This window comes from Nicotiana tabacum, chromosome 17 (assembly GCF_000715075.1).
Source record: "Nicotiana tabacum cultivar K326 chromosome 17, ASM71507v2, whole genome shotgun sequence".
Lineage (NCBI taxonomy): Eukaryota > Viridiplantae > Streptophyta > Magnoliopsida > Solanales > Solanaceae > Nicotiana > Nicotiana tabacum.
In genome coordinates this window covers 102657146-102673910 of record NC_134096.1, presented here as the reverse complement: position 1 = coordinate 102673910, position 16765 = coordinate 102657146, and the positions used below count along the sequence as shown (strand labels likewise).

The following is a 16765-nucleotide window of genomic DNA, read 5'->3' as shown; positions in this document are numbered from 1 at the left end:
TTTTACGGCTGTAAAACGCAAAGAAACGAGGAACGGTCATGGAGGGGTGGTGACTATGGTTCCTTAGGTCGTATTTTATGGCCAGGAAAAATAATTTTAGGCAATCCAGGTCTGGGGGCCCGGGCTCACTCGAAAGGCGTGCTAGCACACGAAAATATGGGAATCAGGCGGAATTCTTATTTTTTGGCCGTAAAATGCAAAAAAGAGCATTGGTCATGTAGGGGCGGCGAATATGGTTCCTTAGGTCGTATTTGATAGCACGTAAAAATTTTAGGTGATCAAGGTCCGGGGGACTCGAAACCACTCGGAAGGCATGGGCTATAGCACATGAAAATATGGGAATCGGGCGGAATTCTAGTTTTTTGGCCGTAAAATGCAAAAAATGAAGAATGGTCATGGAGGGGCAGTAACTATGGTTCCTTAGGTCGTATTTAATGGCCCAGAAAAGTTTTAGGCGATCGGGGTCTGGGGAGCCTGGGACCATTCGGAAGGCGTGGGCTAGCACACGAAAAAATGGGAATCGGGCGGAATTCTAGTTTTATGGTCGTAAAACACAAAATAAATGAGGAACGTTCATGGCGGAGCGGTGACTATGGTTCCTTATGTCATATTTGATGGCACGGAAAATTTTAGGCGATCCGTGTCCTGGGGGCCCGGGGCCCCTCGCAAGGTGTGGGCTATAGCACACGAAAATATAGGAATCAAGCGGAATTCTAGTTTTTTGGATGTAAAACGCAAACAAATGAGGAACGGTCATGGAGGGAGGGTGACTATGGTTCCTTAGGTCGAATTTGATGGCCCGAAAAAATTTTATGCGATCCGGGTCCGGGTTGTTAGGGCCCACTCGGAAGGCGTGGGCTATAGCAAACGAAAATATGAGAATCAGGCAGAATTCTTATTTTTTGGCCGTAAAATGCATAAAAAGAAGAACGGTCATGGAGGTTGCGTCAACTATGTTTTCTTAGGCTATATTTGATACCTCGAAAAAATTGTAGGCGATCGGGGTCCGGGTGGTTCGGTCCCACTTGGAAGGTGTGGGCAATGCACACGAAAATATGAGAATCGGGCTTAATTCTAGTTTTTTGGCCGTAAAACGCAAACAAACGAGGAAAGGTCATGGCAGGGCGGCGCCTATGATACCTTAGGTCGTATTCGATAGCCCGGAAAAGTTTTAGGCGATCGGGGTTCGGGGGGCTCAGACCCACTTAGAAGGCGTGGGCTATAGCACACGAAAAAATGAGAATCAGGCGGAATTACAGTTTTATGGCCGTAAAAGACAAAACAAACGAGGAACGGTCATGGAGGGGCAGTGACTCTGGTTCCTTAAGTCGTATTTGATGGCCTAAAAAATTTTAGGCGATCCGGGTCCAGGGGGCCTGGGCCCACTCGCAAGGCGTGGGATATAGCACACGAAAATATGGGAATAGGATGGACTACTAGTTTTTTGGCTGTAAAACACAAAACAAACGAGGAACGGTCATGGCGGGGCGATGACTATGGTTCCTTAGGTCATATTCAATAGCCCAAAATTTTTTTAGGTGATTCGGGTTCGGGGGCCCGAGCCCACTTGAAGGCGTGCTATAGCACACGAAAATATGAGAATTGGGCGGAATTGTAGTTTTTTGGCCGTAAAATGCAAAAAAAAAAGAAGAAGAATGGTCATGGCAGGGCGGTAACTATAGTTCCTTAGGTCGTATTTAATATCCCGAAAAGGTTTTAGGCGATCGGGGTCCGGGGGCCGGGTCTACTCGGAAGGCATGGGCTATAGCACACGAAAATATGGGAATCGGGCGAAATTCTAGTTTTATGGCCGTAAAACACAAAACAAACTAGGAACATTCATGGCGGGGCGGTGACTATGGTTTCTTAGGTCATATTTCATGTCCCGGAAAATTTTAGGCGATCCGTGTTAGGGGGCCCGGGCCCACTCGCTAGGTGTGGGCTATAGTACACGAAAATATGGGAATCAAGCGAAAATCTTATTTTTTGGCTGTAAAACGCAAACAAACGAGGAACGGTCATGGCGGGGAGGCGACTATGGTTCCTTAGGTCGTATTTGATAGCTCGGAAAATTTTTAGGCGATCAAGGTCCGGGGGGCCCGGGCCCAATCGGAAGGCGTGGGCTATACCATACGAAAATATGAGAATCACGCGGAATTCTTATTTTTTGGCCGTAAAATGCAAAAAAAGCAGAACGGTCATGGAGGGGCGGCGACTATGGTTCCTTAGATCGTATTCGATAGCACGGAAAAATTTTAGGCGATCGGGGTCCGGGGAGCTCGGACCTACTTGGAAGGCGTGGGCTATAGCCCATGCCTTCCGCGTGGGCCCGGACGTCGATCGCCTAAAATTTTTCCTTGAAATACGACCTAAGGAACCATATTCACCGCACTTCCATGACCGTTCCTCATTTTTTTGCGTTTGACGGCCAAAAAACTAGAATTCCACCCGATTCTCATTTTTTCGTATGCTAGCCCACGCCTTCCGAGTGATCCCGGACCCCCCGGAACCGGATCACCTAAAACTTTTTCAGGCCATCAAATACGACCTAAGGAACCATAGTTACCGCCCCGCCATGACCTTTCCTCTTTTTTTGCATTTTACGGTCAAAAAACTAGAATTTCGCTCGATTCCTATATTTTCGTGTGCTATAGCCCACACCTTCTGAGTGGTTCGAGCCCCCCGGACCTCGATAACCTAAAAATTTTCCGGGCTATCAAATACAACCTAAGGAACCATAGTCTCCGCCCCTACATGACCAATCCTCTTTTTTTTTTGCATTTTACGGCCAAAAAATAAGAATTTCGCCTGATTCCCATATTTTCGTGTGCTATAGCCACGCTTTTCGAGTGAGCCCGGGCCCCTATAACCGGATCACCTAAAATTATATTTCCTGGCCATTAAATACGACCTAAGGAACAATAGTCACCACCCCTCCATAACCGTTCCTCGTTTCTTTGCATTTTACAGCCGTAAAACTAGAATTCTGCCTGATTCCCATATTTTCGTGTGCTATAGCCCACGCCTTCCGAGTGGGCCCGAGCCCCCCGGTCCCGGATTGCCTAAAAACTTTTCGGGCCATCAAATACGACCTAAGGAACCATAGTCACCGCCCCACTATGAGCATTCCTTGTGTTTTGCGTTTTACGGCCAAAAAACTAGAATTCCGCATGATTCCCATATTTTCATGTGCTATAGCCCACGCCTTCCGAGTGGGCCTGAGCCCCCGGACCCAGACCGTTTAAAAATTTTTCGGGCCATCAAGTACGACCTAAGGAACCATGGTCACCGCCCCGCCATGATCGTTCCTTGTTTTTTGTATTTTACGGCCAAAAAACTAGACTTCCGCCTGATTCCCATATTTTCATGTGTTATAGCCCATGCCTTCCGAGTGGACCCGGGCCCCACGGACCCGGATAGCCTAAAAAATTTTTGGGCCATAGAATACGACCTAAGGAGCCATAGTCAGTGCCTCGCCATGACCGTCCCTTGTTTTTTTGCATTTTACGGCCAAAAAATAAGAATTCCGCCCGATTCTAGTATTTTCGTGTGCTATAGCCCACACCTTCCGAGTGGGCCCGGGGCCCCCAGACCCGGATCTCCTAAAAATTTCCCGGGCCATAAAATACGACCTAAGGAACCATTGTCACCGCCCCGCCATGATCGTTCCTCATTTTTTGCATTTTATGGCTAAAAAACTAGAATTCTGCCCGATTCCTATATTTTCGTGTGCGCTTTCCGAGTGGGCCCGGGCCACCCGGACCCGGATCACCTAAAATTTTTCCAGGCCATCAAATACGACCTAAGGAACCATAGGCACTTCCCTGCTATGACCTTTCCTCATTTTTTTGAATTTTTCGGTCAAAAACCTAGAATTCTGCCCGATTCCTATATTTTCATATGCTATAGCCCACGCCTTCCACGTGGGCCCGGTCCCCGATCGCCTAAAATTTTTTCGAGCCGTCAAATACGAACTAAGGAACCATAGTCACCGCACTACCATGACCGTTCCTCCTTTTTTCGCGTTTGACGGCCAAAAAACTAGAATTCCGCCCGATTACCGTATTTTCGTGTGCCGCCTTCCGAGTGGGCCGGGTCCCTCCGGACCCGGATCGCCTTTAATTTTTCCGGGCCATAGAATACGACCTAATGAATCATATTAACTGCCCCGCCATGATCGTTCCTCATTTTTTGCATTTTATGGCCAAAAAACTAGAATTTCACCCCATTCCCATATTTTCGTGTGCTTTAGCCCACGTCTTTCGAGTGGCCCGGGGCTAATCTGACCCCGATCGCTTAAAGTATTTCTGTGCCATCAAATACGACCTAAGGTACCATAGTCACCGCTCCACCATGACCGTTCCTCATTTTTTGCGTTTTACAGCCAAAAAATTAGAATTGAGCCTGATTCCCATATTTTCGTGTGCCACGCCTTCCGAGTGGGCCCGGAACCCCTGGACCACGATCGCCTAAAAATATTTCGGACTATCAAATACGACCTAAGGAACCATAGTCGCCGCCCCTCCATGACCAATCCTCTTTTTATGCATTTTACGGCCAAAAAATAAGAATTCCGCCTGATTCCCATATTTTCATTTGCTATAGCCACGCCTTACGAGTGAACCCGGGCCCCCAGACCCGAATCGCCTAAAATTATTTTTTCGGGCCATCAAATACGACCTAAGTAACCATAGTCACCACCCTGCCATGACCGTTCCTAGGTTTTCTACGTTTTACGGCCAAAGACCTAGAATTCCGCCTGATTTTCATATTTTCATGTGTTATAGCCCACGCCTTCCGAGTGGGCCTAAGCCCCCGGACCTAGATTGCCTAAAAATATTTCGGGCCATGAAATACAACCTAAGGAACCATAGTCACCGCCCCGCTATGAGCGTTCCTCGTTTTTTGTGTTTTACGGCCAACACACAAGAATTCTGCTCGATTTCCATATTTTCGTTTGCTGTAGCACGCGCCTTCCGAGTGGGCCCAAGCCCCCTGACCTAGATCGCTTAAAAAGTTTTCGGGCTATAAAGTACGACCTAAGGAACCATAGTCACCGCCTCGCCATAATCACTCCTCATTTTTTGCGTTTTACGGCCAAAAAACTAGACTTCCGCCCGATTCCCATATTTTCATGTGCTATAGCCCACGCCTTCCGAGTGCGCTCGGGGCCCCAGACCCGGATCGCCTAAAAATATTTTGGGCAATAGAATACGACCTAAGGAACCATAATCACCGCCCCGCCATGACCGTCCCTCGTTTTTTTGCATTTTACGGCTAAAAATAAGAATTCAGCTTGATTCCCATATTTTCGTGTGCTATAACCCACACCTTCTGAGTGGGCCAGGGCCCCCCAGACCCAGATCGCCTAAAAATTTTCCGGGCCATAAAATACGACATAAGGAACCATTGTCAGTGCCCTGCCATGATCGTTCCTCATTTTTTGTATTTTATGGCTAAAAAACTAGAATTCCGCCCAATTCCCCATATTTTCGTGTGCGCCTTCCGAGCGGGCCCGGGTCACCAGGACCCGGATCGCCTAAAATTTCTCTAGGCCATCAAATACGACCTAAGGAACCATAGGCACCGCCCCGCCATGACCTTTCCTCATTTTTTGCATTTTTCGGCAAAATAAATAGAATTCTGCCCGATTCCCATATTTTCATGTGCTATAGCCCACGCCTTCCGCATGGGCCCGGACCTCGATCGCCTAAAAAAGTTTCGAGCCATGAAATTCGACCTAAGGAACCATATTCACCGCACTTCCATGAACGTTCCTCGTGTTTTTGCGTTTGACGGCCAACAAACTAGAATTCTGCCAGTTTCCCATTTTTTCGTGTGTTAGCCCATGCTTTCCGAGTGGTCCCGAACCCCGATCGCGTAAAAATATTTCGGTCCATCAAATACGACCTCAGGTACCATAGTCACCGCCCCTCCATGACCGTTCCTCGTTTATTTGCGTTTTACGGCCAAAAAACTAGATTTTCGCCCGATTCCCATATTTTCGTGTGCTATAACCCATGCCTTCCGAGTGGGCCCAGACCCCGATCGCCTAAAATATTTTCGGTCCATCAAATATGACCTATGGAACCATAGTCACCACCCCGCCTTGATTGTTCCTCGTTTTTTGTGTTTTGTATTGCCAAAAAACTAGAATTCCGCCCGATTCCCATATTTTCGTATGCTATAGTCCACGCCTTCCGAGTGGGCCAGGCCCCCGGACTCGGATCGCCTAAAATATTTTCGGGCCATCAAATACGACCTAAAGAACAATAGTCACCTCCCCGCCATGACCGTTGCTCGTTGTTTTTGTGTTTTACGGCCAAAAAACTAGAGTTTCGCCCGATTCCCATATTTTCGTGTGCTATAGCCCACGCCTTCCGAGTGTGCCCGGGCCCCACGGACCCTGATCGCCTAAAAATATCTTCGGCCATCAAATACGACATAAGGAACCGTAGTCCCCGCCCCGCCATGACCTTTCCTCGTTATTTTGCGTTTTACGGCCAAAAAACTAGAATTCCGCCCGATTCCCATATTTTCGTGTGTGGGCCCGCACCCCGATCGCCTAAAATTTTCGAGCCATCAAATATGACCTAAGGAACCATAGTCACCGCCTTGCCATGACCGTTCCTCATTGTTTTGCGTTTTACGGCCAAAAAAACTAGAATTCTTCCCGATTACCATATTTTCGTGTGCCGCCTTCCGAGTGGGCCAGGCCCCTCCGAACCCGGATCGTGTTTAATTTTTCTGGGCCATAAAATACGACCTAAGGAACCATATTTGCCACCCCTCCATGACCGTTCCTCGTCTCTTTGCGTTTTACGGCCAATAAATTAGAATTGAGCCTGATTCCCATATATTTCGTGTGTTATAGCCCACGCCTTCTGAGTGGGCCTGGGCCCCCCGGACCCCGATCGCCTAAAAAGTTTCTAGGCCATGAAATATGACCTAAGGAACTATAGTTACCGCCCTGCCATGACCGTTCCTCGTTCTCTTGCGTTTTATGGCCAAAGAACTAGAATTCCGCCCGATTCCCATATTTTCGTGTGCTATAGCTCGCCTTCTGAGTGGGACCGGCCCCCCGGACACGGATCGCCTAATATTTTTTCGGGCCATAGAATACAACCTAAGGAACCATAATCACCGCCCTTCCATGATCGTTCCTCATTGTTTTGCGTTTTACGGCCAAAAAACTAGAATTCCGCCTGATTCCCATATTTTCGTGTGCTATAGCCCATGCCTTCCGAGTGGGCCCGAGCCCTCGAACCCGGATCACCTAAAATTTATTCGAGCCATAGAATACGACCTAAGGAACCATAGTCGCCGCCCGCCATGATCGTTCCTCGTTTTCTGCGTTTTATGGCCAACAAACTAGAATTCCGCCATGGGTTCACATGAGCTCACCCCTCCCATATATATATATATAGATATGTCCCCTTCATACATTAAAATGTTAAAGATTGCTACGTACACATGTCGTGTCCCGCTAGATAAGACTACGAGAGTATTATTAGCATTTCATAATCTAGCATAGCTAGTCCGTAACTCTTTTAAATCAACTTTCTTAAATTTCGTGTCAAGTCTAATTGCGCCAAACAAATTAAGAGAGGTGGATTAAGAAATGAACCTGTGTAGTAATGAGAAGGATCCAACCAGCCAAGAAGTATATTTTCCTATGGTAAAAAAACTTAATAATAACCACAATACTAATAGCATATGCATTTCCACCACCAAATCCAGCACCGACATTAGCAAATATAGAAATCAACACATGTTCTTTCATACTAAATGTATTGGTAAAAAATAAATATTACACATGGAATAATATAAGGATGACAGGGCAAGATACGTGGATTACTAAGAAGATGACAACTGGAGTGTCGCATTAAAAAGAGTCACGATTTACAACAGGTACGAGAAAATCACTCACGAGATGAACAAGTACGGTTGCCCGAGCCTAAATTATTCAGGGAAGAGACACATGTAGGATGAATCAAGACAGTAAAGAGGGAACATTCATGAACCGCAAATTAATGTGGAAGAAGAATCGAAACCGTTACAGAATCTTCATGAACAGTTGCGGTCGCCAATTATAATGTTTCACTAATGTCATTAATGCTCATAATGATTCTGTCATAAAAGGGAAGAAACGTTATATTTGTAAATTCCTATATAAGGAAAGGGAGTTTCACTTGTAAGGACAGGTTTTGATGAACATTGGAATATAATTACTTTTTTGTGCTTTCTACTAATTACTTTGCCATTTTTTATTCTGATTTCTTTTCTTATTTTTGAGAGAATATTGAATTTCTTGATTATCAGTAACCCGAGTACTTCTAAAGATAGACTTTGACTGAGAATCTAATTCTTTGGTTAAACAAATTAGTTCTGTTACCGGGAAACTGATAATCTTCTCTTACTTTCCAAATCACTCTCTCTCAACTGAATCATGTCGAATGTCAATGACAACAACCAGTAGGTGGAAGGAACCCCAATTCCGTCACTTCAAGGAAGCCCACGTAATTCAAGAGAAGCATCACCAGAAAGATCCACTACTCATAACAATTAACAACATGGAAATGAACAAACTGACGAGCAGGATGCTATGAAGCAGTTAATTGCTGAGTGCATAAATGATGCTCTCCAGGCTTTCATGAGGGGATTACCAACTGTACCACCCACACCTCTACCAAACAATACTGCAACTGTGTAAATTCCACGATCAGGGTTGGCTAATTCTGGAAGCGGAGGAATTCCCAACGAGTCACGTGACAGGAGATCAAGTACGCCTAATAATTCTGATTTACAAACTTTAATACTAGCCTTGCAGAAACAGGTGAAAGAACAAAATGACCGTATTGAACAAATACCTGGCATACCACCTATGATCAAAGGAGTTGATTTTGACAAATATTCACAACAACCATGGAAACCAAGCACAACTCCATTACCAATTCCCAAAAAGTTCAAAATACCCGACATCCCAAAATACGATGGAACGACCGATCCATGTGACCACGTTACTGCGTTCACCACGAGAGTAAAAGGCAATGATTTAACCAAGCATGAGATTGAATCTGTGTTGGTCAAAAAGTTTGGGGAAATACTTACTAAAGGAGCGTTAACATGGTACTCTCTTTTACCTGAAAATTCTATTAATTCTTTCTCTGAGCTTGCAGATCTATTTATAAAAGCACACTCGGACGCACAAAAGTTGAAAAGAGAATGGAGGATATATTCAAAGTAAAACAAGGAGATACAAAATTACTTCAAGAATTCATAGACAGATTCCAGCATGAAAGAATATTGCTTCCAAGAGTACCTGACAATTGGGCGGCCATGGCATTTGCAAGCAATTTAAACGAGAAAAATTCAGAAGCTACAAGGAGGCTTAAAGAGAGCCTATGAGAATTCCCTTCCACGACATGGAATGATGTCTATAATGGTACAGTACGAAGTAACAGATCGAAGAAGATACCGTAGCTCAGTCAAGGGTTGAAGAAAAAACAGGTTCGAGGAGGTCAGAACATGACAAGAGGTCCGGTAAAAGTAGGTACGCGCCTTATATGGGACCTTCGGGGTGAGAAGCTTATTCCAAATTCGAAGACGTGCGGGCTGATCACAAGTTCACAAATAGAGATTAAGGTTCGTCATCAAGATTTAGAAAAAATCAAGATGAACATAATAGAGATGCTAATGCAAACATAAGGATTAGGGACTACAATTTTAACGTGAGTACCTCTGAGTTGGTCGCTATTTAAGAAGCATGGGAGATAAGGTACGATGGCCTAAAGAGATGAGATCAAATCCAAATAGAAGAAACCCAAACTTTTGGTGCGAGTTCCATAGTGATCACGGCCATAGAACATCAGACTGCAGATTATTACAAGGTGAGGTGGAACATTTATTAAAGCAGGGCTATCTGACAGAATTATTCAGCGAGAAAGACAAACAAGCTTACATGAAAAATAGGCAAGAGCCCCCATAACCTCCGTCTCCAAAGAGAACAGTAAATATGATAAAAGGCGGAGAAGAAGTCAACGGCGTTACCTATACAGACGCGAGAAAAACAACAAAGTTCATAATAACTCACGGGAAGCGAACTCGCAAAACTTTGGAAGACGGCAACATAACCTTTGATGATGCAGATGCCGATGGATTAATGATTTCTCATAACGATGCTATGATAATATCTTTACTTATACATGATACTAACGTAAAATGAGTTTTGATTGACCCAGGTAGCTTTGTGAATATTATTCTATTACGAGTGGTGAACGAAATGCTGATGGGAGATCGTGTAGTTACAAAAGCACGTTCCTTATCTGGGTTTGATTACTCAACCGTTATTACAAAGGGAAAAATTGATCTAAGCACATACACAGAGGGGGTCATCAAAGAAACAAAATTTCAAGTGATAGACACAAATATGGCCTATAATGTGATTCTTGGGAGGCCGTGGATTCATGGTATGGATGTTGTGCCATCCACATTGCATCAGGTTATCAAATTCCCTTCAAAATGGGGAATTTAACAGATTCGAGGAGATCAACAAACTTCAAGGAGCATCAATTCGGTGATACAGCCAAGTCAAAAAGATACGAGTGCAAATCAAAAAGATGCGGGTGCAAGTGAGAAAGATGCGATAAATCAAATTTCAACAGAAATTGTATCAAAACAAACAGACGTGGATTCCAGACCAGATGTAATTCAAGAGCCAGAGGAGAATGAAAACATTAAAACAACAATTGAGGAGCTTGAAGCTGTTCCACTATTCGAACAATGGCCAGATCGAAGAATTCATATTGGAGCAAGGTTAAACCTAAATAGGAGAGGTAAGCTAATTGAATATTTAAAAGCTAACACGGATTGTTTTGTCTTGGTCCCATTCAGATATGACAGGTATACCTCCGGAGGTGATGACTCATAAATTAAATGAAGATCCATCATTCATACATGTCAAACAAAAGAAGAGGAAGCAAGGATCATTCAAAAATCAAGTGATCGATGAAGAGGTACAGAAACTCTTAAAGATTGATTCAATACGCGAGGTAAAATATCCTAATTAGTTAGCTAATACTGTGGTAGTTCCGAAAAAGAACGTTAAATGGAGAGTTTGTGTGGATTACACTAGCTTAAATAAAGCATGCACAAAGGATTCATTCCCTTTACCGCATATAGATCAATTGATTAATGATACCGTAGGTCACGAATTATTAAGCTTTCTAGATGCGTATTCTGGTTATAATCAAATAAAAATGAACCCCTTAGACGAAGAAAAAACTTTATTTATTACAAATAGGGAGACTTATTATTACAAAGTCATGCCTTTTGGCTTGAAAAATGTTGGAGCCACCTATCAGAGGTTGGTGACCAAAATGTTCCAAGAACACCAGGGCAAGACGATGGAGGTGTACATTGATGATATGTTGGTCAAATCTACACAAGCGGAAGATCACTTTCAACATCTTTCAACTACCTTCGAGATCCTCCGCGGATATGGTATGAAACTGAACCCAGAAAAGTGCGCTTTTTGCATAGCTTCAGGTAAGTTTCTAGGATTTCTCGTGTCTAATAGAGGAATTGAAGTAAATCCTGCACAGATTAAGGCTATTGAAGAAATGCCTAATATACTCACAAGCAAAAAAGAAGTACAAAGATTGACATGTAGGATTGCAGCTCTGGGAAGATTTATTTCAAGATCTTCAGAAAAAAGCTTTAAATTCTTTTCAGTTTTGAAGAAGCAAAATCAGTTTGAATGGATTGAAAAATGCCGCAATCCCTCAAAGATTTGAAGGCATACTTAACAAATCCTCCCCTATTGTCTAAAATAAGGGATGGAGAAAGACTATTTGTATATCTTGTAGTTAGAGAAGTAGCTGTAAATGCAGTTTTAGTAAGGGAGGACAAAGGTAAACAATTTCCTATTTATTATGTTAGTAAAACTTTATTGGATGCTGAAACTAGATATCCTCATCTAGAGAAACTAGCTTTAACATTAATCATGGCAGCTAGGAAATTGAGACCATATTTTCAATGCCATCCTATCTCCATAGTAACTGCATATCCATTAAGGAATATTTTGCATAAACAAGAATTGTCAGGCAGACTAGCCAAGTGGGAAATAGAACTAAGTGAATATGACATTATTTATCAACCTCGAACATCAATAAAATCTCAAGTTTTAGTAGATTTCGTCGCATATTTTAATACAAAAAGAATTCCAAAAGTAGAAAAGGAATTACAAATTTTTACTGGAGCTAATCCAAGTACATGGACTTTATTTACTGATGGCTCTTCAAATATCAAAGGAGTCGGTTTAGGTATTGTCTTAATCCCACCCTCAGGTGAAAGTATAAGACAAGCAATTAAATGTTACCAAATTACTAACAATGAAGCAGAGTATGAAGCTATAATTACAGGTTTGGAACTAGCACGAGAACTCTCCATAGAGCAAATCATGATTAAAAGTGACTCTCAACTAGTATTCAATTAGATGCATGGGACTTACACTGCTAGAGAGCTACGAATGCAACAATACTTGGAAAAGGCACGAGAACTGGTCAAGCAATTGCAATCATGGAAGATTATGCAAATACCCAGGGAAGAAAACGCTGAAGAAGATGCGTTGGCTAACCTTGCTTCAATTACAGAAGTAACGAGTGAGGAAAATTCTATTGTAATCCATTTATTTCATTCAGCACTTGACCATGATAAACACGAGGTAAGCTTTAATAATTTAACCTGGGATTGGAGAAACGAGATTGTTAATTTTTTGCAGTACGGGATCGTACATGAAGGCAAGAAAGAATCTCAAATGCTTCTATGGAAAGCTGCTCGTTACTGCCTAATTCGAGACAATTTATATCGCAAAATGTTTGGTGGTCCTTTAGCAAGGTGCCTTGGATCCAATCAAACAGAGTACGTGATGAGGGAAATACATGAAGGACATTGCGGAAATCACGCAGGTGGAAGATCTTTAGTTAAAACACTAATCAGGGCAGGATACCACTGTCTAAAATGGAAGAAGATGCGGAAAATTTTGTAGCCAAGTGTGATAAGTGCCAACGATATGCCAACAATATGCATCGACCTACAGAGTTATTACATACAGTTATTTCCCCTTGGCCATTTATGAAATGGGGAATGGATATAGTAGGGCCTTTACCACAAGCTAAAGGTAAGGTATGGTTCCTATTAGTTTTCAAAATGGGTAGAGGCAGGAGCTTTCAAACAGGTACGAGAAAAGGAGGTGAAAGACTTCATTTGGCAGAACATCATATGCCGGTTTGGAGTTCCAAAAGAAATCGTATGTGATAATGGCCCACAATTTATAGGCTTGAAAATCATGGAGTTCTTTCAAAGTTGGCAAATCAAACGAATAACCTCTTCACCTTACCATCCCGTGGCAAATGGACAAGTTGAGTCAACAAATAAGATTATCATCAATAATTTGAAGAAGAGACTAGAAAAATCAAAAGGGAATTGGCCTGAAGAATTACCAGGAGTATTATGGGCATATAGAACCACAACAAAAACAGCTACGGGAGAAACTCTATTTTCACTTGTGTACGGTTCAGAAGCTTTAATCCCAGTTGAAATAGGAGAACCAAGCACGAGATTCACATTGGCAATGGAAGAATCGAACGATGAGGATTTAAGAACAAACTTGGACTTACTCGAACAAAGAAGAGAAGCAGCTCTAATACGAATGACATCACAAAAGCAAACCATAGAACGATACTACAACAGAAAGGCTCACCTCAGGTACTTCAAAATTGGGGACTTTGTTCTTAAAAAGGTTTTTCAATCAACGAAAACAGCCGGAGAAGGAAAGTTAAATCCAAATTGGGAATGACCCTATAAAATTCGAGGTATTGCTGGAAAAGGTGCCTACGAGTTAGAAACCATGGATGGCAAAGTTTTACCCTCGAGTTGGAATGTTGTTCATTTAAAGAAATACTATTTCTGAGCAAAAGAAATACCCACGGCCAGGTATCGTTCAATTACGATTTTTATTTTGTACAGTTAAAATTATACTAACAATTTTAGATGATAGGCAAAAAGCTAGCCCACACCAAATGATGATATTAGAAATGAAGGACACACGGAAGCAACATTATTCCCGGTCTAGGGTTGCAACCTTTCTGATGGAAATATAAAGGGTTAAGCAGTCATCATCTAAGTTATATATACCTCCGAGTCCCGTATGTTTTTCCTTTACAGGAAATGGACCACATGGAAGGAATAATCAAGTGCTCAAGATTTCATACTTCAAAGCTTAAACACTTGGGGGAATATATATATATGTATATATAAGGAAGGTAAAGAAGACTGGAAAAGTCAGAATTCAAGTCAAGCCTATGATCTACCCAACAAATCGAAAGTTAAGAGCAAAATAAAGAGCCAAAAACGCAAGCCTGATTCAAAAACCTATGAAGAATACACTCGTAGATGTAAATTCCAAAATCTTACGAATGTTTAGGTTAAAGGCAATATTTAGTCATAGGGTGCAAGATATACCCTTAAATTTTACAAAATCTATTGTAAAGAAAATAGTTACGAAAGAGTATTATACAATTTGAAATAGTTAAGAAAATAGTTACAAAATCTAAAGTATTATACAATTTGAAAGTTCGAATGATACAAAACTTCCTCAAAGTTATTCAAAGAAACATGTATGTTCCTATTTCTTCTTTCGTATGTTTACACCATTATGAAGTTGAGACGTCTTCTTCATTAAGTGTCGTTTATAAAAGGGCCCTCTTTTATAATTCGTGCTTGTTCAAAAAGCCATGGAGTATTGAAGCATTTTTAAATGCAGAGTAGAACAGAAACTCAAAATTAAATATTATAAGAGCAGAACAGAAACTCAAAATGAAATATTATATAAACCCGGTTAAAACTAAGTGTAAACTTAGTTCAAACCAAAGTATTTGATATTAAACCCCAAAATGGATTAGGGGTAAAGCTTACCAACCATTCCACAAATAATAATAAAACAAACAAACACAATAAACTTTCCAGACACAAGTTCACTATGGGGCAGATTCTAAAGTAGTACTATTAGTAGCGGGAGAAGTCAAGATAGCATCATCATCAGCAGCAGAAGGTTCGACTTGAGCAGGAGAGATTTGAACACTAACTTCACCAGGACTAAGTTCATCACCCTCGGGAAGGCCGACCTCAGGTGAAGAAATGTTTTGACTCTGCTGAGTTTTTTCTATGGTTTCTTTAGTTTTTGCAATCTCAGCAGTCAAGTCAAAACCATCCTGGTTAGCCTCCATCAAAGTCTCGAGTCGCGTGTTCAAGAAAGTCCAGCTTACATCAAGAGTTGATTTATCCTCAAGGGCCTCATAATCCCTCTTCCATTGCTCAACTTCGGCCTCCAACTCTGCTTTTTAAGTCAAAGCAGCATCATAAGAAGTTTGTAAAGGGGCGAGTGATCTCTCTAAGAACTGGATCTTGTTAGAAGATGCACGGAGGTCTTCTTGAGCCTGAGTGAGCGTTTGAACAAGCTCTTCGGCATAGACTTCCTTCTGATTAAGTAGTTCTTTCAGACCCCTAATTTCTTCGGTAGCTTTAGACAGTTGCTCGGCAAATGAAGACTCAAGGAGTTCTTTATCCTTGCCCACTTGACTGGAAGAGGTTTTTTCAATCACCAATTCTGCTGCCATCATTTTCACTTGTTGTTCCAAAGCACACTTTTCCTCATCTAAAACTTCTTTTTCTAACTGAAGGCCTTCAAATTATTCTTTCCAGTTGTCCGCCTCCGTATGATAGTCGTTGACTAACTGCTCAGTATGGACAATTCTCTTCATCAGCTTTGTGCCTATTAGGTTGATCTACCCCCCCCAAAAAAAAGATATGTGTTATATGGGTTGGGTTAAAGAGTTTTTCCAATTAAAATGACAAACTTGAGTAGGGATTATTTTACTTACAGAGTCGCCACTTGGAATTGAGCTTTGGGGTGTTCCAAGTCACCTTTGATTTGAATCCCTAGTCAAAGGAAGGTTTGACTCTATTATTATTGGTCTGCAAAAACAAAGTCCGGTTAAGGTATTCTATTGACCGGGGAGAAAGTGTAAGGTATTCCCCGAGTTTCGTGGTTCTAGCACGGTCGCTTTATTGACTACAACTTGGCTTGAATTAATTTTTGGATAAATTGTGATTTATTGGTTTCCATATTTTATCTATCCGCTTTTAATTATTCAAACATGGAATTATCTTTGAAACGAATCACGTGTGTGAATTTGTTTTTTTTATTGTGCCAAAATCATGTCACGCGTATGTGTACACAATTAATAGCATTTTATTATATAGAGATAGTTTTGGCCAAAGTTGCGCGAACACGTACTTCGGTTTTAATTTTGAAAATCGTAATTATGTCACGCAAACATATACATAACTACGATGATTTGATTAATTTAGGGCGCGCTTAAAGTACTCTAACGTACTCAAAAATTGTTTTTCTAAGTTTGGGATTATTGTGATGCTTAAGAGTTATACATTCTTCTGACTTAACACCACTCATGGCCTATTCTAATTTCTTGCTAAGAAAGAAACAACTTTAATTTTCCATCTATCCAATTTAACAAACTCACTTAAATCACCACTTCAACATGTTAAAACAAAAGAAATGTAACATAACCATATAAGTAAGAAAACTAAATCAAAGTCCATAGCATATTTAACAGAAATCGTCCAAAACAAACTTACATGTACTCAAATGAATTAATCTTTAAAAAAAATATATAAACCAAAT

At 41.7% G+C, this 16765-nt stretch overlaps 2 protein-coding genes across 2 annotated transcripts; both read left to right on the top strand.

Annotated features, from left to right (window-relative positions):
• Positions 1–12496: 12496 nt before the first annotated feature.
• Positions 12497–13048, top strand: LOC107820339 (uncharacterized). The gene has a single exon (XM_075235760.1). The coding sequence runs from the start codon at positions 12497–12499 to the stop codon at positions 13046–13048; it is 552 nt and encodes a 183-aa protein (XP_075091861.1).
• A 300-nt stretch (positions 13049–13348) lies between these two features.
• LOC142172010 (uncharacterized) lies at positions 13349–13858 on the top strand. The gene has a single exon (XM_075235759.1). It carries the CDS (start codon positions 13349–13351, stop codon positions 13856–13858), a length of 510 nt encoding a protein of 169 aa, XP_075091860.1.
• Positions 13859–16765: the final 2907 nt, after the last annotated feature.